Raw genomic sequence first — 27,606 nt, forward strand, 5'->3', positions numbered from 1 at the left:
CTTTTTAAGTCTTAAGTGTGTTTTTAAACAAAGATTTCTTTCTGTTTTACTGTTTTTCTTTCTTGTCTCTTAATATTAATTTGCAACATGTATCCATATGTAACAATCACCTTTTGTTGAGAGTCCCAAAACAAACATTGCAGTGAAAATAAAATTCATGACATGACTTTATGCTCATTATGTTTCATTTTGGAATGACAGAAAAAGAAAGCCCACAGATTAATACATACGTACCTGCTAAAATAGTATAGTACAGCTACATAAAAATACTATAGTAAGCCTGTAAGGTCTGTTTAAAATGTTGTAGCTTTGAAGTTTCCAGTTTCATTCAGACTGTCCTTTAATGTTGCTTAATTCTGACATGGCCTTAAAAATCAGTTACTGTCAACTTTGAAGCCTAGTTACAGCCCTCAGTGCTCATCTCTTTGTTCCTCCTGAAATCTGCAGTAGCCTTTTAATTAAGTTATCGTAGATGTATAAAAGATGTTAATCATATTATCCAAGGATGTTCCTTTTATTTTTAATGGATTATTCCATAGTTCATAAATATCAGTACTTGGATTTAGCAATAATAAATTAAATGTTTCTTTTGCAGAATTCTGCAGGGACTAATTTTCTTCTTTAATGTTCTTTCAGGGATTTTGTATTGAGTTGTCTAGCACAGATTCATTTTGGCTGTGCATGTAAGGGATCCTAAAGGCAAGCATTCCTTTTTTAAATTTTAACCCCCATAATTTCCCCTTGCTTGTCTCTGAGATTGTAAATTACATGCTGTCGAAAAAACAAAAAAAAAAGTTGTAGTGGCTGTTTAACCTTTGGGTAGTTTTTGATGGTAGGGTGAAGTTTAGATACCTAGGGGCAAGGAGTCTGTTTCCTTTGCTTGTCTTGGTTATATCATATAAAAACATATTTGTTCTGTGAAGGCTTTGCCTTGTCTTTCTGCCCACTTGAAGAAATAGGTGAAGATCTTTAACAGACTGTGTGCTTATTGTACTTTGTCTGCCCGAAGACCTTTGTCAGTAAATTCTTTCTCTAAGATAAAAGAATAAAGAAACTTGTGTGAGACTGCATGCTCAAACAGTCAATTATATCTTGTTTAATCTCACTTCTTTGTTGCACCCTTGCAGGAATATGTGATGGGAAGATAATTAAAGGTGACTATGCTCAGTTATGTAAATATTTAAAATGTCAGTGGACACTGCAGTGGGTACTGAATTATGTCTAGCTGGACAGAATGCTTGACTTTTCACAAGAAGCTATAAAGTTATAAGAATCGGCAATTTTGGTTCAGTATTCTATTGTAACTGAGTCTTTTGTTGCATTTGTACATATCCTATAAGCTCTCTATCAAATATCTGTGATGGAAAACCTGATGCTTAAACCTATTTCAGTCCACTATGTCATACTTTTCCACTAAAACCCATAAACATGACATGACACATAAACAAAGCAAACCATTATATTATATTAAATACAATACTTTCCTTTTTACATTGCATTGTCCCTGTTTATAAAAACTATCTTTATTTTAAGAATTATTAAAATATAAATTTCTGGTAGTAACTGGGTCTGTCGCTGTATGTTGAATAGCACTCGTACTGAATAATAGTACTGTAGATACGTTTCAGCTCTGTACTGACAAAAGTGTAGCTGATGTCTCTCACAATAGCAGACATTAGGGATTATCAGAGAGTCCAAACAGGTCTTGACTGTCATCCTTTATTATTACTTTTCAGTACATCTTAAACAAAATTACTATGTATTAATCCATGGATTTTGGGCTTTTCTTATGCTATTATGTCCCTATTCAGCTTTATATTTGACTGAATTTTTTACCCCAGTAAATTGCTATCTTTCATGAACCATATTGTTAACATTAAGTACCACAATGATCATATTCAAAACTAAGACTGGAATATGGCTTTCTAAAATCAGCAAGCTTATGAAAGATAGGCCAAGTGATTCTACTTTTTTTTCCATGGGCCATCTTCTTGAAATCTCTTGTGTTTTCTCCACTATTTTTTTTCATCTTCACGGCAGCCTGTGGCTTTTTGATGGAAAGATCTGCTGTGAAATAGTTCCTAGAGCTATTTGTTAGTTTTACATTAAATGCATCTTTTCTTCTTGTTTATCTTTGTGCTGTCTTATATTCTCCCCTGCCTCCTCTGCCGTCCTATACAGCACATACACACAACTTGTTTCCGTTCTACATTTTAGATAGCTGATGAAAGTGTGCTTGCCCTTGACCTCTGCTAGAATTAAGCTTGTGGTGATCTTTATAGGACTGTAACAAGCATCAAAATGGAACATAATATGAACAGCCCAAGCCTGTTTTCTACAGGCAGGTGGAGCCTGTTCTAACTTTCAGTGTTGCCACAGATCTTTCACTTCTTCTGTATATTATAGTTAACCATTATAACAAAACATAATGTAGAAAAAAACACAGAGAATTGTATCTTCCAGAATAAGGTCTAATTAAACAAGTTCTTAAGAAAAGAACATCCGACTATGCCATCAGGTTTTGCAGTAGCTAAATGTAGCCTTGGAGTATTCCTCCCCTAATAGCAATGCAGATGAATATACTGTAACTGAGGCTTATCTAGGAGTTTTCCAGTCTCCACCAAACTTATTAAAATAGTTTCCACTGCCACTGTTAAATTCAAGCATGAACTTTTACTTGGTTGACATAATTGGTGGCGGATCTTACCTGTAGGACATAGAAGTACTTAGCGTTTTGAATTTAGAAAATACATCAAAGAGGATATTTAAAGTTTTCCTCAGTAAAAACACTGTGCTTGACAGTGGTTTGAAATTGAACTGAGAGTTCTTTTAAAAAAATTTTTCAAAAATCCAATAACATTTCAAAATCAGTTCAGTGGAGCCCTTTACCAAATCTTGGTTAAAAACTCTGCTTTGTGACAGAACCATAGTATGTGATCAAACAGCCAGACCGTGACAGTGCTTTCCCTAGACTACAATGGATTCCTCTTCATATTACTACTGCAAGAAACATATGATAGAAATTTGAACATGCTTTTTCCCCCTTATGATTTCCTGTGGTTTTTGATTGGTCTGGGCTTCTTCAGTGCTGCCTAGTAGAAAGTAGAAATTCCAGCTATACTGAGTTGCTTATATGGGCTGGAAAATTGCATGGAAGTAAAAAACAAGTATCATTTATATTCACAGTGGCTAAGGAGGGACAGCCGTCTTGGATTTTGCCATATACTTTTTCTACATTAATTCCTACTGAGAAAGTTAATGGTAAAACCAGTTCGATATTTCTCTGTCTTACTGACCTCCTCAGTGGAGAAAAAGTGGGTTCAAGGTGTGAAGAGGCTCTGGCTGGACTGTGAGATTGGAGAATCCTCATTTTCAGTTTGTACTGCAGCTCTAATATCATGGTAGACTGGGGGAAGGCATGCAGACTGGAACTGGAACAATTCTTACATTTAATCTGAGTGGAATATACTGTATGCATGGTATTGCAGCAGAGTTACAGTATAACACAGCTTAATTGGTAACATTAAATGTCTTTAGGTTCTTGTGCACTTTGTCTTGAATATGTGCTTTGGGACCTCCAATAATTCTCCTTTGATCAAATTTTCATCAAATCAAATTCAATAAAAGTCGCATAACACCCCCTCAATTCACTGTCTGTACTGCAGGTCCAAAACTGACCTAGGGGCATTCTGCCATGGCAGCCAATTAATAAAACTGTAAAGAACATGTCTATCAATCAGTTTTCTACTTATTTGTGCTTAATTTATTAAAAAAAGAATCCACTAATGCAAAATAATTTTCCATTATATTGGTGTAGTTCCTTCAGTACATGTGAACGCAGGGTCTTTTCTGTGAGTTGCTTTTTACACTTGGCACTGTCCAGACAACTCAGCTTTCCTGTGCTCCTTTGCTCCTGCTAAAATGCCACTTTAATGAATTCATCTTTTGTCAGTAAAGATTTGAGTGTTCCAGACTGCGTTTAAAATGTTCCGTAGCCTGAGGGGTAACTTTGATGGGGGACCCCTGTTTGTGTAGTGCTCATTTTCCACAGAGAACTAGTGATTTGTATTGACAGTTCACTCCTCTATTTTTGGGTCTTTTCTCTGTGTACTGGCTTCAGAAATATGAACACTGGGCTGTGTTGTTCTGCATCTGTTTTATTTTGCCATCTGTGTACTAACATATGAAGGGTCTGCACTGTAATAAGGAACTGCTGTCTTGTTTCCTTTCCAAAGTTTAAAATAGCAACGTTATTTTGAGCACAGTCCACTACTTCTGACCTCCACATTGCATGTGTTTCAGTTTTATAGTAGTTTAAAATTGTTCTATGAATATAATTTTTTGTATGCTTTAGTATATACAGTATTACATACTGTATAGATCCACTGAACAACCGCCTGAAGAAGGCTTTATGGCCGAAACGTTGTTTTCTTTTTCTTTTCAGCATGGAATAAACCCGTTACCTGTTCCTATATTATATATATATATTATAAGTATATGGGCCATTATGCTGGTATGAAGGTTATTTCTCCCGCCTCACAGCTCTAGGGCCAGAACTGGTGTCTCCTTTATGTGGAGCTTGCATGTTCTCCCTGGTCCTCTGTGGGTGAACACATTTCCCCCCACATGCTTAAGACACTGGTTAGTGTCTGTGACTAGTGCATGGGTGTGGGTGGAATGGATTACCCTGGGTGTGGACTTGCCTTGCACCCTTTGTTTTCAGGATGTGCTTCGAGTTGCTGCAGTCCTTGCCAGGATTAAGTGTCTTTTGGCATATCTATGTATAGATGGTTGTACTGGCGTGCTCCACATTTACCTTTCTAGGTAAATGAACTGTAAGATATTTAACCTAGTCTATAGCTCATAGAAATTATTTTTTTACTACAGTTTAGTAATAAAATACAGTATTTAACCATAGTTTGGCAGTGAACTTTTACTGCTGCTTTATATACAGTGTCATAGATGTATAAATACACATACTGTATATATTATAGACAAAGGTTAGCCAACCCTAGCCTAGGAGAAATGCAGTCTAATGTGTCTTCAGTTGATTAACACATAAGGGTAATAAAGCATAGTGAATTGTGGTACACAAACTGTACATGTGTAGTGTATGTGTTATCCTTAATAAGAGATTCCTGTTGGGTTCTTTTTTAACTATGACATAGCACATAAATGACAAGACATCTAGTTGTACAGTACATGTATGAAATGTACTGTACATGTATGTATGTACTTTTTCATTGAAAAAATATATTACTAGTGCCTGGTTGCATGAATTTCCTTAAATATTAGGCAAAACATGTATTTCCCCCAACTTGGAAGCTGCTCTGTGCAACACACTTTCACTTAAAAAGAAAACTAATGAGAAATTTCGCTTGAGATGCAACTGGTCACAGCATCTAATATTGTACATACCCAGTTTTCTCTATGAGAGCCTGTACAGTAAATCAACTTGTTTTAAAAATCGCTCATTTTGAAAATGCAGGGACTTGTTCTTATTTGACAACCTGGTAATACAGTATCAATACTTAAGCAGTCATAATGATCCAGGAAATTAAAGCCCTAAGATTAGCACATATTGAAGATAAATAATATTACTTAGACTGTCTCTACAGCAGAATGGTAGTAAGTGGAATGTTGCTTAACTGGTCTTTTACTTAAAATAAGCAGCTACAGTGGTGACTCTGTTATGTCTTAAGATATTGAGTCATACAGTGTACTGTTTGTGAATATAAATTTTGGATTTCTGCAATTCAAAGACTGGGTGAATGACACCATCCCCCGCAAGGCTTGTTTAAGGTGGCGTCTTTAAAAGCCTAGTAATTGAGGAGCTGTGTGTTTCTCTCAGGTCTGGACATGCTTAGAGAGGTGTGACAAGATGGATAACTCAGGAGTTGAACAGGAAGAACTGCAATAAATGTCCCTTACATAAATTAATGCCTGTCTAAAAATAACAAGCTCCTCATCAGAAGGAAAACTTCACCTTATTGCTACTGGCAAGACCACCATTTTTTATCTGTCCTTCTACCCAAAACATTACTTGGAAAAACTGACAAAACAAAATGATGAATATTCAACAAAGATTTTAGAATGCTATTTAAAACTATGCTTCCTACAAGAAGGTGGCTATTGGCTTTATCTGCCAAACTGCTTTCCTGCTGGTTTGACAGGTCAGGGAAAAGATCTTTACAAAACCTAATTTATATATCTGTGTATTTGTTGTGCTTTTGTTTTATGAAATTATAAATAAATCAATACTTTCTATATTGAAATCCATACTCTTTATTTCAAAACAGCATGCAAGGTACAGTACATATACGTTTCCATAGCAATTTAGTAGATCTGTACGATAAGTGTTGTTTATAAATGCAGACTTTCTGTTGTTTTAGTCTTTTTGATGATGATAGAGGGTTGTTTATGATAGAGACAAAGTGCCTCTGTTTTATGCCCTGGAGTAGATAGTATCAGAGGTGAATGGAGATTTTGAGAATTTTTTTGTGGTGTGTGCCAGAGCTGAGATCTCAGACATGATGGAGGTTTTTCTATGATTAAAATGTTCAATTTTCAAATTGTCTTTTCAGAATATTACTTTGTTTGTTCAAATTAAGGTAAATAGCATGAAATACTATTATGATATTGTATTCTTTAGTACAGTAGCTTATAGACTGTAATATAGGTGATCAGGTTACAGTATTTTTAGACTGAACTCTGTTTATAATGAGTTGAAAATCATGTGTAATACCTGAGTGACAGCAGTTACTGCCTTGTTGCCTGAGCTTGTCGGACCTCATAAGTTAAGCAAGGGTGGGTCTGGCTAGTACTGGAGTGGGAGAATTTTAAGGCAAAATCATCTGCTTCTAAAAAAAGTGTAGGTTAACACCATTTGTGATTTTCTTTCTGAATCAGTGTTTCTAAACCAGTACTTTTAGTATGGTAATGTGCTTGTCCAGGGGAGGTGCTGTCTTTTTGATGAGATTTGAAAGAATCCAGAATATCAGATACAAAATTGCTGATGGGTAGCTTGCTACACACTCCTACAACTCTTTGGGTAAAAAATGCCTCCTGTTTTTAGTTCCTTCTGGTTCATGTTTTACTGTTAGTTATGAAAATAAATGTGCTGGGTTGACTGTCAAATCCTTTTTGTGGATTTTGTGCCCTCATAAACTTCTTTGCTCAAGACTAAAAAGGATCAGTTCCTTCAGCGTGGACAGTTTCCAGAGCCTATCTACAGTAAACCTGAATTCATCTTGTCTTTTATACTGATGTTCTATAACAAATGGCTTTTTAAATTATATTATTGTAATAATGTAGATTTTTTTAGGTTTTGGGTGTTTGGGTGAGCCTCAACCTTTGATTCAATGCACTGAAAATCAGACTTTTAGAATCCTTCCTAACTCTAATACTACAGTGGATTTTAAAGATCTCACTTAAACCTTCCAAAAGTTAAAAATAAAACGTGATGAATTGAAAACATACCAGATGGATGCAAGGGAGTTTTTTTGGAGACCCATTGGAGCTCAAGTATTTTATATGCTCTGGTTTTGAAGTAAATTGCCTTGGATTTAGGAAATCCTTTGGGACAGCGCTAGGAAGCTTTATACTTCCAAGGAGGGGAGGAACCCCTGGTGGAATTTAGCAGCCAGATTAGGTCACTTACGGAACTTTACTAATGAAATAATGCATTTAAGCTGGTGATGACTCTTTTACAGTTCACTGCTTGCACTCATCCTAGAGACTGACTAGATCATATTACTATCTACATGTTTAAGCATTCCACTTTGTTTGCTTAAGAGCCAGTGCCGAAATGCAGAAACAACAGCGAATGATACAAATTTGACCTTTTAAATGACCGTTTTCCTGTCCTGTGAATACCTGTCCTCATTCAATGGCATTTTGTTACACAGACTGGGGCCCAGTGTAAGCTTTCTTTACTCTAGCAGGCAACCTGCATTCAATATGTGCCAATCTTTGTCTGAAAAGACAAATCGTTTCCAAATCCATTATGTATTTTTATGTAGGCCAATGTGTGGAGTGATTATTTTGTTTTGCTTTCTTTTGTGTCAGAAATGGTGTGTGAAGTAGTAAGGACTATTGTGAAGACATTTGATGGCATCTCACCTGGCACTGACAACTGTTACTTATCCTCTTACAGACTCCTTTGTGAACAGCCAGGAATGGACTTTGAGCCGATCAGTACCGGAGCTTAAAGTGGTAAGTAAAGAATCTCTGATCCATCAGTTCTGAAATATCAGTGCCACCTTTTTTGAGAATGTCTGCAGTGTGTTGTGATGATAATAAAATCAGTTTGAACGGGGACATGGTTTTTAAGAAGGAAATATGTAGTTTTTATGTTTTTTCTTTTCAGCAAAGAAAATGTTAAAACCTGTGCATGAGTGCAATATTTTCTCCAACCTGGTAACAGAATATACAGTACAATTAAGTACTGTAAATAGACCACCTTACTGTTGTCCCACTATCAGTTATCTGTGTTTTTTGTAGTTTTGTGTAAGTAAATGCAAAACAGTTAATCAAATAAATATTGAGAATTAGTCACAGAAATATTGAGAATCCCTCACATTTTTAAACATCTACCTTTGTCCTTCAGACCCTTTTCCAGAGAGGTCTAACTTTATTTTACATCTTTCCATCCAGTCTTGAATTATTTCTGTTAACCTCTGAATTTTCATTAAGAAAACCTTTTTTTTTGTCAGGCTTTCAAGAAAGCGGCCATCAGAAGTGGTTTTGAAACTAGGTGCTTCTAATTTTAGTGTCAGATATAATTGAATTTATAGTATATAGTAAATAAGTTTAATCTCTTATTGTGGCACATTGTGAGTAGCCAAGCAATGGATACGGTTTTTGTATATTTCGGCTATTTAATTGGATGTATGATCTGAAGCATTTTTTAAATTGGTCCAGTTTGTGTTTTTTTAGTCTTAGGCATTTAAGCTTGTAGTTTTCTGTAAATCCTGTTAATGGTCTCCATTTCAGAACAAAGCCAATATGAAATGGGTCATTTTAATCAACCCAGTTGGTGTGGCAATGCTTGATGACTTGCAGTAGGACTCTGACAATGAATGACAGTTTTGGGATAAAATAGTGATATATACTGGAAGTAATCCATGAAAAAAACAGCAAGTGGTATTCCGGCTAATCCAGAAATATACATTTTAACGACAGCAGAGCCTTAATGCTTTGATTAATCTTGCTGTAATTAGCATTTTCTTCCAAATAAATCCACTCCAGGTCTATTTTCTCAGCGTAAGGTCTGTTCAAAACATCTGGCACTGGCTCGTATTTTAGTAATAGAAATGAAATATTACTTTATAGTAAGTGCTACCTGCATAACAATAGCTGCTTATAATGCAAAAATGATTCAAGAAGGAGGTTAAAAAATCAACTTCTGAAGAAAAATGTCAAAACATTTGCACCTGGACTAATTTGTTTAGATGAGATTTCTGTGGGCCCTTCTGGGATCTCTGGGAGTTCTTTGTTCAGTCCATGCCCATGTCTGCGCTTTGAAGTTGTACAAAATGATGCATTAAATGCATCTAGTAGGTTTACATTTAACCCAGAATACCACAACCATAAATAAAAGGAAAGTGCTTTGCAACAGTAATAAGGTAAGCTGTACAACCTTGATGATATTCTGTAGTATGGCATTCCCTCAAACCAATTTCAAAATAAACACTGCATTTTTGGATGGTGCAAAGAAACAGGTCAGGTAATATTTTACATGATAATAAGTTAGCCACAGGGCTTCTATATACAGTAGTTGGTAATTAAAACTAAAAGAGAAAAATGAAACTACTGTACATCAGCACTATCTAAACTTGGACAAAGTCTTTGAAGGTGTTTCTTCTGTCTTTGCAGCACTTTAAGCATGAATAAAAAAAAAATAGTGTACCACAGGAGTTACTGACATACAGTACACAGGTAACTGCAGTTTTAGGTTAAAGGTGTATTGTATCTAATCCACAAGTTACACTCGACTACAATTCATATTTGTTTCCCCTATTTTGTGTTTTGTGATGTTCTTAGAGTCTTATACATGTACTGTATATTATAGTTAACCACTATTGAAAGAAGCTTTTAAAAGTAAAAAGTTAAAAGTTTAAAGCTATTTTACCATAAGTAAGTATACAGGAGAAGAAAATGGCATCACACAAAAGCAAATACGTAGTCTAAATAAACTTCACGATGCTTTTGAATTTTAAAACAGGATGGAGAAGTATTTTAGTGATACAGTTTATACTGATACAGATGAGCACTATTTAATTATTTACTACTTAAGAGAGACCTCCTGGAAAAAGTAAGGTTGCTGCTGGAAGAGGTGTTAGTGGGGCCAGCAGGGGGCGCTCACCCTGCGGTCCATGTGGGTCCTAATGCCCCGGTATGATGACGGGGACACTGTGCTGTAAACAGGCGCCGTCCTACGGATGAGACATAAAACTGAGGTCCTCACTCTCTGTGGTAATTAAAAATCCCAGGGCGTTTCTCGAAAAGAGTAGGGGTATAACCTGGCCAAATTTTCCATTGGCCCTTACCAATCTTGGCCTCCTAATAATCCCCATCTATGAATTGGCTTCATTACTCTGCTCTCCTCCCCACTGATAGCTGATGTGTGCTGAGAGTTCTGGCGCACTATGGCTGCCATCGCATCATCCAGGTGGATGCTGCACATTGGTGGTGGTCCTCATTACCTATAAAGCGCTTTGAGTGGAGTGTCCAGAAAAGCGCTGTATAAGTGTAAGCAATTATTATTATTATTGTTATTATTATTATTATTATTGCCAGAAGAAGCATTTTGTCTAAGAATGTAAATCATGATTACTACAGGCTTGTTGTATAGAGTTAGTAAAAATAAAGAGCAGGTAAAGTTTGTCAAAGAGTCTCCCTAGCTTGGAATCATTGAAAAAATTACTTTTCTTTGTAAACACCCTATGGGGTTTCCAGACAGAAAGTCACAGTAATAAATCCCTCAAACAGCAACAGCAGCAAGAAATACATACATTTTCCTATTAATAAAAGAAAGGTGCTAGCAATAGTATGGGGTCTTTTCTCCCTGCAGTTATAGATTATATACTGTATATTTATGATTTATTGTTAGATATTATTTTTCTCTCACTGCTGAAAAGAGTTTATGTACCCAAAGGACCCATCAATTTTCCATTTTCTAACTTCTTTGTCCAATACAGGGTTTTGAGAAAGTCAAAGCTATCCCGGCAAGAAACAGGCGCAAGTCAGGGTACACCCTGGACAAGGATGCCAGTCCATTGCAGGGCACACATAGACACAAACATACACATACTCACACCAGGGCCAATTTTCCCAAAAGCCAGCATGTCTTTGGACTGTGTCAGGAACCCGGAGCACCCAGAGAAAGCCCACAAGATCATAGGGAGAACATGTACAACTCCAGGTAGATAACACCCCAGGAATTGAACCCATGGCTCCAGAACTGCGAGAAAGCAACGCTAACCACTTCGCCACAGTGCCACCCCTGACCCCCAATATAATTATGGGAATTAAATGTTATTAGCATTATACCCTTGTTTAGTAGAAAATGCTTATTTCTTAAATAATTAAAATAGTTTATATTTGCCAATATCAATGTTTTTTAGATGAAATGGTATAAGAATTTGAAAAAAAAGACATTATTATTTAGTTACTGTATGTCAATAATAAATGAACCTATAGATTACTTAGCACAGTTAAAGAGGGTAATTAGAATTAGGCGGTTAAATAATTGGGTAGTAAGGACTGAGCATGGGCAGCCTACTGTATACTATATGTCCTGTATGATGCTCAGAAACTTTGAATTTGGTCTTCACCATACAGGTCAGGGGAAACATGTCATACCATTACCAAAAGAGATTGCAAACATTGTTGATTATGAATAGACTCATCAGTTTTTGAAAGGGTTGCAAATAGCATTCTACAGATTTGGGGCACACATGAACAGATACAGATATTACCATCTACAAATGGTAAATAGTCAAGAATATAGTGACTCTACCCAGGACTGGTTGTCCTGCCAAGAACTCTCCAAGAGCAACCCAGAAATTCATCCAAAAAGTGACAAAGAACCCCAAAGTAACATCTAAGGCAGGCTCTGCAGGCTTTTCTTGCTGTGGCTAATGTCATTTTACATGCATTGACTGTTAGTAAAAGACTGAAGAGCAGTTGTTTTCAAGAGAGATTAACCATGGAAAACCCATTGCCCTCTAAAAGGGACATTGCTGCCTTGCTCACATTCACCAAACACACCTGGATGATCCCCAAGACTACTGGAAAAACATTCTCTGGACAGAGGAGTCAAATGTTGAGCTTTCTGAACACAATAAGAAACCTTTTGTGAGCAAAAAGCAAGCACTGCCTTCCAACACAGTCTCATCCTGACCATCAAGCATGGTGGTGGGAATATGACGATTTGCTGCTTCAGGACCCAGATGGTTTGCCATTATTGATGGAACCATGAATTTGACATCATACCAGCCAATTCTGAAGAACATAAGGCCACAAATTCTTCATCTGAAGTTGAGCTTAAGGTTGGGCATGCAGCAAGTGAATTATATCCAACATTAAAGCAGATCTACATTGAAGAAGAAAGTTTTGTTTTGGATTGACCAAGTAAAAGTACAAGCCTGTAGGGAGCCTGATGTCTACTGTTCCTGCAAGGAAACCCCCAAATGCCATCAACCTGAAGCAGTTCTGTAAGGATAAATGGACCAAAACTATTAAAAGCTGAATTGTGAGACTTATGTACAGCTATAGGAAACATCTAGTTGAAGTCATTGCTGCACTTATATATAGTATCTGTTTCATATCTCTTCATGTTATCCATTTAATCTTTATTGTTCATTAAGAGTTTCATGAACATATAATTATGTTTTGGTCTAAAATACATTATATGAGAATGCAGATAAACCTAAAGGGTTCACAAACTGTTTCTAAGTGCTACATTACAATGACAGTTGGAACTTGGGCAAAGACCCTGTTAAAACACTCATGGTTTGAAAAGAAATTTTGTGACAAGGATTTTGCTTCATGAAAAATGGTATCAACTGAGATACAATACAACCGAGAAATTGATATGATACAAATCATATTGTTCAATTGTGAAATATAGTAAATCGGCAATTTGGAGACCTATAATTTGACCTCTCTAAAAGAAATGGTTTCCCCAATTCAGTCTGGCTTTACAAGAGGGACATCTGCCAATATGCCATATAACAAAATGCATTGTTTGTACAAAAGTAATTATTGACTTCAATTTCCAGATGTCCCTATATTATAACAGTGTCTTAGAAGAAGTTTTCTTTTAAAGAACAGCAGAATAAATACTAAGGAAAGCAATATTAAGTTGTGTCTGTTTTCAAGTATTTTTAACAAAAGTAAATCATGCACCCTAAGTATTCATTTTGGTATTGTTTCCAATGTGACACACCATGCTTCATGCAAATAATAGCAAATTCACACGCATATAATCAACTTGACACCATAGGGCTTCTGAATCTCATGCCAATTAAGTAGTGCATTACATGCTTTAATCTTCTTAATTTGTGGGTTATGTAGAAGTTTCTGTATCTTTCTACTACAGCAGTGTTCTTCCCATTTAGTCTAATAACAGCCTCTCCATTGTGGGTGTCTTTTGCCACAATTAATTTGTCTCCAAGCAGAAACAATGAGCTATTGTGCTTCCTTTTCATGGACGAGGCACTGTTTATTCAGTAAAGGCACGTGATTACTGTGCACCTTGCCTTCCCTATTCTATTACACTGCCAAGGTTATTTAACCATAGGCAGTGAGTGATTCACTCATTTAAGTTTTTTTTTAATCGGGACTTCCAGGTTGTTGATGCTCTTATAAAGTGTTTACGTGCAAGGTCTGTATTTGAAACTCAAGCAAAGCTTTCATTGGGTTTACTACCTTCTAATTAACTGTGGTGCAAATAAAGAAAAGGCTTAGATGAGCCATTGTTGTAGCTTTGTTCCCACACACATACTCCGTCTCAGCTTGTGCTGACAGCTCTGCCTTTCCTCCCCTGTCTCCTGATGTCAGCTCCCTTGTGTGTTTTGCTGTTTAATAATGCTGTTCATACAGGCGTGATGCACACTTCTGTGTAGCTGCTTTGCTCATTCGTTAAGATTATACAGCTCAACTCAGGGAACGATAGTATTATTTCTACTACTAATTTATTTGGTCAATGCTTTTCATCTTGACAGTGACTTATATTTGTATACAACTGGAAATATAGCTGAAGCCATCCGGGTGAGGTGCTTTGCTCAAGGGGACAACAGTGCCCCGCCTTGGATTGAAACACATGTACACATGTACGGTAATAGTCTTTGCCACCCGTGACTTTATTTCCTAGCAAACTGGTCCTAGTTTAAAACGTTTCTGGTCTGATTGAGCTGGTATGTGGTTGGCTGGCTTGCAGTTACCCCTGCTGGACATGCTTTCAAGCCAACTGCAAATACTTGATTCCAAATGTTTAGCTGTCTTGCTACAACATTTTTAACAAGCGTAAAAGTATGGCTAAGTACAGGATTTTTTACTGTAATATTTGTCTGGCCTTAGCAACAAATTCGTAGTTACACATTTTCACTTTAAGCATTAAAAGAGTAATGTTTTTTTAATAATGGTAACTACTTAAAATGCTTATAGAAACATGCATTTTAAATGCCCATGTCATTCTCTGCCAGTATTATAAAAGTAACAAAGTTTTATAGTAGAGTGTGTTAGGAAATAGCCAATTTTATATTGGGGTATACCATATAATATTTATTTGACTTTTGTCTTGGAATAAATCATTGTATGTTATTTCCCATTCATTCTATGGAGTGCTGACTTTAATATTAAATGGCTTAAAGAGATTATTCTTGGCCTTTAACGAGGTACTCTTCTGGGGGATGAGATAAGCTACAATATAGAGTTGCTTGGAAGTTTGCTTCTTTCCTTTGTCTTTGCCCGAGCCTATTTTTTGTTGTTTCTCTAATTATTATTTTCGAATAGGAAGTGAATTACATGTGGGCCTTTTCTGTGTTCTTTCAGCCTGTGGGAACCTTGGTAAAATTAGCACTTTTGCACATACCATGCTAGATGAGTAAAGTTGAAGCACCACATCAACAAACAAGAGAGACACTTAGATGTCCAGAATTGCATAGACAGTAAAATTCTCCACCTGCCCAGGTGAAATTGTTAATTGCAAAGCACACTTTTATAATTACTCTTGGCAAAATTAACTATGTTTTGAGACCTATCACTTAGGAAAATTCTTAATACATTGATTCATTTGTTTTGTTATCCAGTACTTCCCATGCTAAATTATTACTGTAAAGTGCTGCTGTGTTTCTTGTGACTTTTCCCTACAAAAATCCAACAATGGTGTTAAATGAGACATGTCAGGTAAAACCTTGTATCAGAATTCCAGTGCCATCAAGGATAAATATACACATTGATGATGTTTAATTATAATGTTCTTGGTCACCTTGGGATGATTTGTTATAATAAAAAGTACTGTAAAATGTAATAGCAGGGGGAGATTTGGCAAACTAACCTGTTGTTTGATTCAGTACCATAAATGTTATAAAAAACTGGTGTGAAGGAACATGTTAAGTTCTTCATTGGTTATTTTTTCTACAGGGCATTGTGGGTAACCTTTCAAGTGGGAAGTCGGCCTTGGTTCACCGGTATCTGACTGGCACATATGTACAGGAGGAGTCCCCTGAAGGTAAGATCAGATGGTATCCGGCAGCTGTGGGTTTGCCAAGAGGCTAAGGAGCAAGTCTGTAATCAGGCCTGTCTGACAGGAGCAGGCGTGTCTGTCCAGTAGTGATTGACAGCATGATAATACGGTGAAGGACAGGTCTGGACAGGCAGGCATTAGCCTGGAACATTTATATTATTGCCTTTGAAACATACAGTTCTGACCTGGAACCTAGTTTAGAATCCCCTCTCACATAATCACCATAATTTACTGTAAGAAGACATCTGACCAAACAAAACAACATTCATTACTAATTATTTCTTATCAATTATTTCATTGGGGATATGCAAAGAAGTGCATATACAATACATACACTACACAAATATATATTATTCTATATTATATATAATATATTTAATAGCTCTTATTACTTCTGAAACTTCATTTTATCTAGAAATGTGTTGGTCTCTACTGCATTTAGTAGCTATACTGTAATATGGAACAAACAATATATTTCTGCTTCTATGTTTTAATAAAAGCACTGAAGTTTCCCTTCATATACATTGGAATATTATTATATTATTGCCTTAACCAGCCTGATGGTGATATATTTCTTCCAGAAATTGTAGAATGTGTATTTCTTGAACAGCTGGGCTACACGGTCACATTGTAATTAAGGCATGCTAGAAAAATTATCTTTGGAATAAGTATTATGCTTTAATTTTAGGCCGATTATAATTCTGATGGAAGTACTTAATGCATACTCAGATCTTGGCTTGTTTTGCATCCTTGATTTATGTGCTGCAAATCTGTTACAAAACATTGGATTGCAAGGAGATATGTTTTGCCAAGAATGTTTCTTGTTGCAAAATGGTTTCTGAACGAATTTGACATTTCTTAGTGACTTTCTTAGGCTCTTGATATGTGCAAGAGTGTGTGCAACAGTTCCGCTGATATTTACCATCTCATAACATTCCACCTGATTTGTATGTGCTCTATGGGTCTCCTTTGGCAACAACAGCATCTATCACTTTCCTTGAATATTAATCTCAGAACTAGCTTGTTCACCACAAGCCTTTGTCTCTTATCTAAGCTTCCCTTTTTCCATTCTACCTGTCTGTTTGCACATCAATTTTATACTTTGTGGCCTTGTCATCTCCCCCACGTCTCAAAACTGGTAATGTGCATCTGTTTCCATGGAAACATAGGATTACTTTCAGAAGAGCTCAATGTAACAGCAGTGTTACCACCTTCTAGCCTCAGATCTCTATAGTTAGGCTACTGAGCACGTTTGGGCCTTGTCTGTACTGGCCTTTAGGAACTTCCACATAAAACCAGGTTGCTGTTATGTGTGTTTCTGGTGGACCAGTAGGTGCCAATGTTCCTTCTGAACCACAATTACCACAAATTGCCAAACCACAGTGGAGCCTGGAGAAACCCTGCTGTGATAGGGCATTTTTAAAATCCTTTTGCATCATTTGAAAGAGTAAGGGTATTAATCACAGTTTTCTGTGAATATTCTAAATTTAAACACTCTGACCTGCCTAAAGTTTCTCTTTAATTTAACTAGTTCAGATGTGTTTTTTTTTTCTGTTTAACCTATTTGTGTAGTTGCTGTGCTTGTACATACTGTAATGGTTGATACACAGCATTTCTATGTAAGCGCTGCACTTCAGTGTAGTAGGTACCCTTTATGTGAAGCACTACAGAGTCCTTTGGGCTACAAATTGCAATATACCTGTAAAGGCAATTTATTTTATTGTTCTTATTATAAACTTTTCCAGGGATGAAAATTGTGGAGGTCATTAAATTCTCCCTTCTTTAACCTGTACTTACTGTAACTTATAGGCACTTCAAACCTCATGATTGTTGGCATTTGACAAATCTAGCTTTGGCTTTGCTATCACACCACAGAGTTTTTGTTAATACAGTAGCTGTAGAGTATAACTAGTTGAATGTAACTGTATATGCTGCATACAGCATATCAGCTCTAACTAGCAGAGCAAGTGCAATTCTTATGGATTTTTCACTTCACCTCCAGAATACTGGAAATAGATTTATGAGATGGATTTGCTTCTTAGTTCTTAATTTTAGTGCTTCATAGTACATTTCGTATTTATCTTTTTGTTAATCATAGCATGATCAATATTACTTGGACTTCAAACACCAAAATACTGTACCTGTTTCATCAAAGCAACATGCCAAAAATGTGCTGTTTTCAATTGCAGATATACAGTAGATATTAAGATAGAAACATCTGAAGGTATTAAGACTAAGAAAACTAGGCTTAAACTGCTTTTCATTCAACTAAATGGTAAAATCATATATTTTGGGAAATGCAGTTCCAAAGGGCTTTGTTACTGATGCCTATCTAGTTAGCTTCCCCGAAATAAAATCTCTAGTTTACTTTTATTGATTGAGTGACACATTAAGATATATTTGTTTTTCAGATAAAGCTAATAACAGCTGACCAAATAAATTTTTTGAGGATTATTTTAGAATCCAACAAGACTGGCCTGGGGCTTTTTGTGTCTCTAATTCTTCATTCTAAAATTCAACTGAATCTATTTTTTCCATGTACATATTTTTTTAACTTTGAGGTACCTGTATAAGGCAGATGTTCTGACAGAAGAGTTATCAAGACTACCCATCAAACTCAAATATTTCTAATATACTGTATGTCATCAGCTCAATTGTTTAAAACTGAAATCCAGTTTATACAGTACCAAATTCGAGTTTGGAATTTGGTAAAGAGAGGGAGGGGGTTGTATAGTGAAAAGAACAGATGTATTTAGCTTTGAAAAACAGCCTGTGAGTTTGTGAAGACTGAATGTCTAAATCCAAATTTGTCTGTTGAATGTCCTTAACATACATGAACACACACGCACACACGCACGCACGCACGCACGCTTACCTCCCTTCTGGGCTCTTTCAATTTTTTTTCTTCCCATTATTTTACAATAGAGTAAATCAGAGCAAATTAAAGCGGCTGAACTCAGCTCAAGTGTTAAATCAATACTAACACTCTGCCTCTGATCAGGCTATATAATCATCCAGCAGAGCTTTAAATTATGATTGCTATTGAGACAGTACAGATGATTGCTTGAATACTCCCATAGCCTCTACCTGCCTGAACACCCTGCTTATAGTGTGCTGTGCTCTTCTTGAGGTGACTGCAATTTATTATGTGATCATTGTTTCGTCTAGGGCACAGCTCCAAAGTACCTAGGGATCTTGAATCCCCATGAAAGGTTTTACATAAATATTCATTTCATCCATAAATTTAAACTTTTCCCCAGTGGGATAGGATGGAAGGTGAGAATAAGGATGTAATCAGATTGCTTCTACAGATCTACTCCTAACAGGCTCAGATGATGTGGAGGCAGGTTTTGAGTCCTGATGACAATAAGGAAAGGACATTTAAATAATGCAATGCAAATTTGTTCTTCTTGTTATTCGTAAACATGTTTCAGGAAACAATGTTACAATAAGTGCTTTAAGGGTGCAGTCATTGGATAGAACATTTAAATGAGTGACTGTGAGTCTGAATGTGATGTAGTGAGGAGGAAGCTTTCTAAAATTGTTAGCTACAGATTAAAGCCTTAAGATAATAAAATCAAAATGTTCTTAGGAGAGAAATCTAGGAACCATGACTCTGGAACAGTAGGCATAGCTGTAGGATTAACATTTAAGGTTTCATGGGTGTTCTTTACCTCTGAGTAGAAACTATAGGTTCTTTATTTTGTGTAATCGCACCAGCTATAATCCTTTTGTTTAATTGGTTTAAGCTAAATCTTCTTTAATCTTTAAAGATGTTTTGCATAGAAAAGCACATTTAGATGATTCTCTTACCAAAATGTACAATTTCCAATCTAACTTATGAGGCAGAGACAAGATGAAAGATATCAAGCCTGCAGTTCCTTACATAATATGCAACAAATTAAAGTGTTGGATATTTTTCAACAACTTTTTATCTTTTGCTTTTTTTCTTCTTTTCAGCACTTCTCACTTTTGCTTTCTGACAGCCTGGTTTTCTTATCATTTAATTACAAAACACATCTATCTCTGCTTTCCATGGCATCTTCTGACTCTGAAAAGAAATTGCTTTGCTTTTCCCCCTCCCAACAGAATAGTCTGCTTCAGCACTTAATCCAATACATCCCCAAACAGTCTGCCCGCAGTAGAACTTCTAATACCAGCCAGACGGTTGCTAAAAGATTTGAAGCCCATGAAATGATCCCAGCATGATTGCTGCCAGTGGAGTCTTGAACATTATTGTAATTCTGTTTCACCTTAGAATAAAGTTGTTTTTAAAAACCTGGCTTTCAGGTTGAGGCTTAGATGTGAGCTGATGCCCTACGGCTAGTGTATACTGTTATCACTTACAGACAGAATGTAATCATTTTTAAGATAATGAAATCCTCACAGTAGTTGTGCTGTCCGCCATGAGATTTGTTTGTTCTGCTTTTTTTTTATTTCATATATAAGCTCAACAGTCAATTTGTTGTAGAGTATAATTGATACTTAAAATATACTTGCAAGGCTGTTTTTTGTCATTTTATCATCTCATTTTTTTTTCTTTCCTTGCAGTACATTATCCAAAAAATGTAGCTCCTGGAACTGGTACTTCTAATTTGCTAATTGCAGGACTATCTTAATGCTTAATAACTGAGGATTAGCCTTACCCGAGCTTTCATAAAAATAACATTCAGTTGTGGAAGTTCCAGTACCGTACCAGGGTCTGATCAAAGGAAAATAAAGTAATTGAAGCATTTATAATGATGTGCCTGCAGTTTGAAAATCTTTAACAGTGTCATATCAGTTATCATTTATGAGGAAAACCCTGACTTAAAATCAAAGCGCTATTCAGAGTCATATGGAGATGACCTTGGCACAGGTAGTTGCCAGTTTGGCTCATTGGAGCTGTCAGGTTGGCAGAGCGACAGACCGGAATGGCAGAGGGGTATTCAGGTTACAACTGGGGTGAGCTGCCAGAGGGGCAGGAGCAGCAGAGTCTCTTATGGCGTCAGCTGATACTGTACCCAGCTCTCATGCCAATTTCCAGTTTTCCACAGAGCTGCACTGACTAGACTTATATAATTACAGCACTAAGAAAAGGTTTGTAAACCCTCTAGTTTGGTCTGTATTCTCGTATATTTGAGGCATAAACCTCATCAGATCTTTATGAAAGTCTAAATGAAAGAAGATGAGCTCGAAGACATGAGATGTATTTGTGTTATGCAATTCACTAAACCTAAAAGCACATCTATAACTGAATGACTGTAGAAAAGGAAATTTCACGTATTGGACTAGACAATTCAAAGTTCAGATGTAAACCCCATTGAACTTTTGTGGCAGTATCTGAAGCAAACAGTTAATGCAAGGATACCCTCAGAAGTACTGACACTGACAAGAACTTGACACTGTTCTGTAAGGAATTCATATTCGTGACATTGTACTGTCAGATAATAATAAAGGACCATCACCAACACATCTGAACTAAAGGAAAGGGCTGCAATTTATGATACAACCTCTAAGATTTGAATTTGAAACTCCAAAATCACAAATGTTAAGTAAAGGAATAGTAATTTTACTTTCTCTGATAATTCATTTACTTCCTAAATGAATACTGCATATATATATATTCCATGTATAACATTGGCATGTCAGATTTCTTAAATAAACTCAAAAAACAACATAACAAACATATTTAAAAACAAGTAATAGGTTTATTCAGGTGAAGCAGGCTCCACAGCCGAAACGTTGTATTTTCTTTCTTCTCTTTTCAGCATGGAATAAACCTATTACTTGTTCCTTTGCAGCGTATGCATGCTGGCGCAATTACCCACCTGAAATATGGTTCAAAACGGTGTCAAATCAAGCAAAACCTGTTGTAAAGATGAATACTGCATGGTAAAAAAAGACTTCAAAACTCAATTTGTTCTTATTGCAGCTATTGGATTGTAACACTGTAATTCATATAAATATCGAAGGGATGTGTGTTATTCTCCAAAATGCATTGCTCTGTAATAATCATTCAGCATTCTAGCATTTTGATACGTAATCTCATTGGCTTTACTTGTAGTTTTTAGAATTGGATTATCACTCATTCATGAAAACAATTTATATTATACTCTAGGTGATTTTTGTTTAGAGTAATATGATGCTTTTATGAACTTAAGAATCTCAACTTGTTCATAAATAAAGAACACTGCCACCCTTTATTGTATGTTGTATACTGTAAATGTTTTCATTTCAAGTCAGTGTAGAATCAATCATTGTTATAGTAATGATATTCATTTCTGCACTTTCAGATTAAGTGCTAACTAGGTTATTAATTGTTAAAATACTTTTTATTTTTAACGAGAGAATTCCTTTTACTTCATTTTACAAAGCTGTTTCCCAGTGCTATGGAATTAATTTGTGTACATGTTGCCTGACTTCAATAAAATAATTACAGCAGGTATCACCATCAGAATAATTTGTATGTAATGAAAAAAGAGTAGGTGACAAAAAACTGCCGTGTAATATATGCTTATTTTCATTGGTTTGTATGTTTTCTTTCTTTTTGTATATGTTCTGTGGGCAGAAATATCTACAAGAACTCTTTTTAAAAAAATACTGTTTAAATTTAGTTCTGTCTGTTTGTCAACCATGAGCTAACTGTGATTTCCTTCTACAGGTGGAAGGTTCAAAAAAGAGATAGTTGTGGATGGGCAAAGCTATCTGCTTCTTATCCGAGATGAGGGTGGACCCCCTGAGCTGCAGGTAAGACCCCTGTGAACCTTTCTCTTTTTATGCTTCTTACTTTTGTGATGGATTTCCGTCTTCTGGTTCATCTCAGACACTTTTCTGCTCAGAAACTCAAACTTGAAGCTTGAGCTTAAAGCTCTGGAAATAACTAGTTACAATAACCCTTATTCCAAAAATTCCCTTTTTTAGTATGGAAGACATAGACATCATCAGAATCAGAACTGCATGTCTGAATTAAGTGCTGTAAACTTCAAACATTCAGATAGTAAATATCTTGATATACTATAAGTGTTGGGAGTGAAAATAAACGGGTTATTCTGTTTCATGTTTGATGAAAAATTATTCGGATATCAGAACATTTTAGATAATATCTTAATATTACCATACAGTATATCCTAAAATGAAAAGTTCATTACTTGTTACTGTAGGATGTAAGAACACAGAGCTTGAAAATATGCTTTGTATCAAGTTGTACAACAAACAATTTCAACTGACATTTAGAATTTGCTAAGAGTTACTACAATTATTAATTTGTCAGGTACTAAATTTGGTCACGGGTGGTATTGTGACACAATGGTAAGAAACAATCCTGATTAGTTGGGCATGCATTTTGAGAACTGATCATGTGACCCGATGGGTAGATGGGAACTGTATCGTCCAGACAGAAAAAAAAATTTGAGGGGCGCAGCTCTTATTTACAAGAAGAAAAGAAACAGGGAGGTCCCACACAGTTGGGGAAAAAAACAAGCAATGTAGTAAATAGCACTAAAATAGGATAAAGACAAATGTGTATATAAAGTGCATGTCCTAAAAGTAGTAGGTCTTTGAAATATTTTCAACGGCACTCAGTGTAGCTTTTCCTGGCATCAAATCTTTCTGGAGGCAGCAGAAAGAAAAGAGCATACTGTATAGTAGACAGATGTTAAATAAATCATGTAGCACCTCCAGCAGAATTTAAACTAAATTTAGATTAATTTGCAACCTTACCACTTGTCTGGTGGGAATGTGTAAGAAAACCATATACATGCACTGCTTTACGGGTAAATGCACATTTGTTTTGCAGTTTAGGGAATTTTTCATGTTGGTAAGGCCGGGTGTTAAAATGTTTGAATCTTTGTTGATGAAGTGGAAAGGTACTGTAATAACCACATCATCACAATGTGTATTTCTCAAATAAGATACAATCAGTTTATGGGCCATATACAATTTCTTGTATTAGGCATACATCTTTTCGCATACCCCAGCTTGCTCTCCGTGAGACACACAGACAGGGAGAGAAGCTTGGGGTCAGTCATTTATACGGCGCCCCTGGAGCAGTTGGGGTTAAGGGCCTTGCTCAGGGGCTCAACAGAGTAGGATTGCTCTGCTGGCCACAGGATACGAACCGGCAACTTTCCAGTCACAGGGGCAGATCCTTAGCCATAGATCTGCCATGCCGCCCCATAAATTAATTTCTCTGTGGTCTGTTTATTTTTTAAATGATTGTTAATCCCTTGTTCTTGCACATACAGGGTAGGGCTTATATTGTTAAGCACTGTGCATCACTGGCTTTGTTAATAGTCATGCAATTACCAAGGACTTTTCATCTGCAAGTGGACCAAGGAGGGAAGCAATAAGGGAGATTGTTCCTGTAATGTTACATAAGAAAGACTTATGTTAGCCTGGTCTCTGACTGTGATTTTAGTTCATTCTATTATCTTCTTATGACATACTATGAAATTAATTTGTATCTGTGCTTTTCAGTGCCAAAAACTATAGATGTACTTATTTGTGGTTTGGACTAAAATAAAGCTTGGCTCAGCATCCTGTTAGTGGTTTGGATTAGGAGGAGGCTTGGTTTAGCATCCAGACTTAAAATAAAGACATGTATACTGTTCTTCAGTGCATTAAATTGCAAGGCATGTTTAACTTGATGTTGATGCAGGCTTACAGCAGTTTCCTGGGATCACCACAGTGTAAATGCAAATTGTTTGCTTCCAACTCATATTTGAATAGACTTAGCACATATTCTGTTCGGAGGATCCAAAATGCAGAAGGATTATCAAGATATGAAAATACAAGGACCTTAATATTAAGTCCTTAAATTATGCAATTTTCAAGTTCCTAAGTAATGGCAAAATGTTTTACAAAAAATACAGTAATATTGATTGTATTACTCTTTTTTTATTAATTAATCAGGATAAACTATGCAATAGAAGTTTGAGTGCACATTAAGAGAAAACTGATTGTCAAAATCCATGTGAAATGAAAATATCGAAGTATACATTTATAACACTTATTAAAGTATAAAATGTTTCTAATGTAGAAAGTAGATTTTCTATTGCTTAAATTCTGGAAGAAGTTATGCATTACTGAAATTAAGATTCTAACACTATAGATTTAATGAGTGGGGGCAGACAGCAGCATTAGTTAATTTTCTGGTTGATTTAGCTTGACCAACTGAACCCATGAGCACTTGACTGCATTTCTTGACACTAATAAAACTCCTAATGCTATAGTGTTCTTTAGAGACAAAGCAAAACTTTGAGACAGTAAAGTACCATACGCTTATAGAAACCTAGTGTAATAAGCTGAAAGACTCCTACAGTATAAACCAATCCCAGAGAAACAGTTTAGAAAAACCAGACGTATCTCTCATAAGTACAGAAAGATAAGTTTTTCTGACATTGTTGTCTTTAGTGTCACACTAGACACTCTTTCATATAGTTCAGGTGGTTAGCTGCGTCAGCATGCGTAGGCTGCAAAGGAACAAGTAATACAGTAGGTTTATTCCATGCTGAAAAAAAGAAGAGAGAAAAACAACGTTTCGGCCGTGGAGCCTTCTTCAGGTGTGAAATCACACCTGAAGAAGGCTCCACAGCCGAAACGTTGTGTTTTCTCTCTTCTTTTTTTCAGCATGGACTAAACCTATTACTCTTTCATATAGACCAATGAGACATTTCAAAAGACAAAATCTGGACAGCTGTTATGTATTTTGCAGCTTTTCTTAAAATGTAAAAGAAAATGGGCTACTGTGTAACACTGGCCATGTTAAAGGCAAACGTAGAAAGACAACAATTTTGTGATTGACCTCAATTTTGTGATTCTTGTTCAAGCTATTCTTGAACAAGAATATGGACAGTAAAACAGCACAAGATTTTGATATATTTGTAGTCCTGTTTTCCACTTAATTCTTCTAGTAGACTTGCTTACTAAGACAGAAAAGTATAGTGAGATGTGAGTTAACCTTCATGTTCCACTTGATTTTAAGGTGGAAATCTGGTCAGGGAATGTAATGGGAGAATTTCATGCTTCTCAAACCAACCATTTGTTTCTTGTGACTGAAAAGTTATTAATTTGGTTGGAGTTCATGATATTTTGGTCATCGAGTTTACATACAGTTTTTTAAAGTAATATTCAAATTGTGTCTAATTATTGAACTGAATAATTTTGTAAAATATAAACTGAATTGGAGTAACATTTTACTGCCAAAAAATGGACCTTTACTGCCATCTGCTGCATGATTTTAGAAAACACATTTTTCAGTGTATCTCTCTCATAACGTTTTGAATCATTTCTTTGTCACTTTTCCAGCATGGCAGTCTGCAAGGTGTGATGTATGTTGATCTCTCTTCTTCCCCTCTACACAGTTTGCAGCCTGGGTAGATGCTGTGGTCTTTGTCTTCAGCTTGGAAGATGAGATTAGTTTTCAGACAGTGTACAATTACTTCCTGCGGCTCTCCAGTTACCGCAACACAGCTGAGGTACCCATGGTACTGGTGGGCACTCAAGGTGAGGAACCTTAGAGGCAGAGAGATGATTTGAAGACTCACACTTGGTTTGTTCAGCATTGATATTTACTGCTCATGAAAGGGTATTGTAGATTTAAAGTATTTATGTGTATGTTTTATGTTTGATACTTTTGTCATCTGGGCAAATTTTCTCAGTATATTATTTTTGTCAAAGGCCAGGTACAAGTACAGTAAACCCAGGCCAATAATGAATTTCAGTAAATGGCTTCAGTAATGGCTTCAGATGGGGCCATTAGGGGGAGCAATGTTGAACTATGTTAAGGGTTATTAAATTCTTAAATTAGGCAATTGCTGATACTTTAGCCGCCAAACCAGTGGCATCAATTTTTTGTTCCTGTGTTTTTTAAGGATAATAAATGTCAGCTAAAAGAATTAATAGTAATCAGAAGGAGATTGAAGCGATTGAGCTGCAGCTTTACGATTCATAATTGTGTGTGTGAGCTTCAACCATTTGGTCTCCTTATTTCATAAAAATGAACACTCCTTTTGTATTTTGTTCACTGCTGTTCATTTAATTCTAGATGCAATCAGTGCAGCAAACCCTCGGGTAATTGACGATTCCCGTGCCAGGAAACTGTCCAATGATCTGAAGAGATGCACGTACTACGAGACCTGTGCCACATACGGGCTCAATGTGGAACGTGTCTTCCAGGATGGTGAGAGCACAGTGTTGTAAACATCTTCTGGCAGGACATTCTTGTTCTTTCTTTCAGGTTTTAAGACGGTTGCTGCTTCCAGGTAGTATGGATGTTTTTGAAGTGTAGGTTTGAACTGATTTGTTAATAAAAATGTGAATAAGAGAGGTTTGTTTCCTGATTCCAATTTTAAAAATGTACTATGCCTTTTATCTTTGCCCTTATACATGGAAAACAAAATCCCATATTATTTCCTTTTTATAATGTTTGGTCCATGAACGGAAGTATACGTCAACTGTTTTCCTTATCCTTATGGTCCGTCTGTAACGGATTTTGTGATGTGAGCCAGTTGTGATGTTGGACTAGGGTAGAATTCCCAAAACATAATTGCCCATATAGATTTTACAAGCTGGCTAATCTGTTTGTGGCCTATGTTTAAATAAGTTATTCTGTAAATCTTTATTAGGATCCAGCAGTCTTTACATCATGTCTTCAGTGTTTAATAGGAAAATGTTGTCTTTTCACTTTGAACTTCAAACTTTGAAAGGTGTGACTTTTTCTAATTTAAAAACATGAATACCTGAACTATATTTGAGTTGGAACAATTACATTCACAAAGGCATCTTTTTTATGTTTTTGTCAGATGTTACTGTTGAAGAAGAAACCATTACTTCTGGAGTCATATCTAGTTTATCGTCATCAGCAAAATATT

At 36.1% G+C, this 27,606-nt stretch overlaps 1 protein-coding gene across 2 annotated transcripts in view; it reads left to right on the top strand.

Moving 5' to 3' along the window:
• Positions 1-27,606, top strand: part of agap3 (ArfGAP with GTPase domain, ankyrin repeat and PH domain 3) — a 281,531-nt gene that overhangs the window by 151,974 nt on the left and 101,951 nt on the right. For both annotated transcript variants that reach the window (XM_088643061.1, XM_088643059.1), the window contains exons 2-6: positions 8,156-8,214; positions 15,652-15,739; positions 22,398-22,483; positions 26,098-26,239; positions 26,781-26,915. In XM_088643061.1, the coding sequence (XP_088499187.1) occupies positions 8,156-8,214; positions 15,652-15,739; positions 22,398-22,483; positions 26,098-26,239; positions 26,781-26,915 (510 nt within the window). The remainder of the gene's footprint in view (positions 1-8,155; positions 8,215-15,651; positions 15,740-22,397; positions 22,484-26,097; positions 26,240-26,780; positions 26,916-27,606) is intronic.

Source organism: Lepisosteus platostomus, chromosome 8 (assembly GCF_059453375.1).
Source record: "Lepisosteus platostomus isolate fLepPlt1 chromosome 8, fLepPlt1.hap1, whole genome shotgun sequence".
Classification (NCBI taxonomy): domain Eukaryota; kingdom Metazoa; phylum Chordata; class Actinopteri; order Semionotiformes; family Lepisosteidae; genus Lepisosteus; species Lepisosteus platostomus.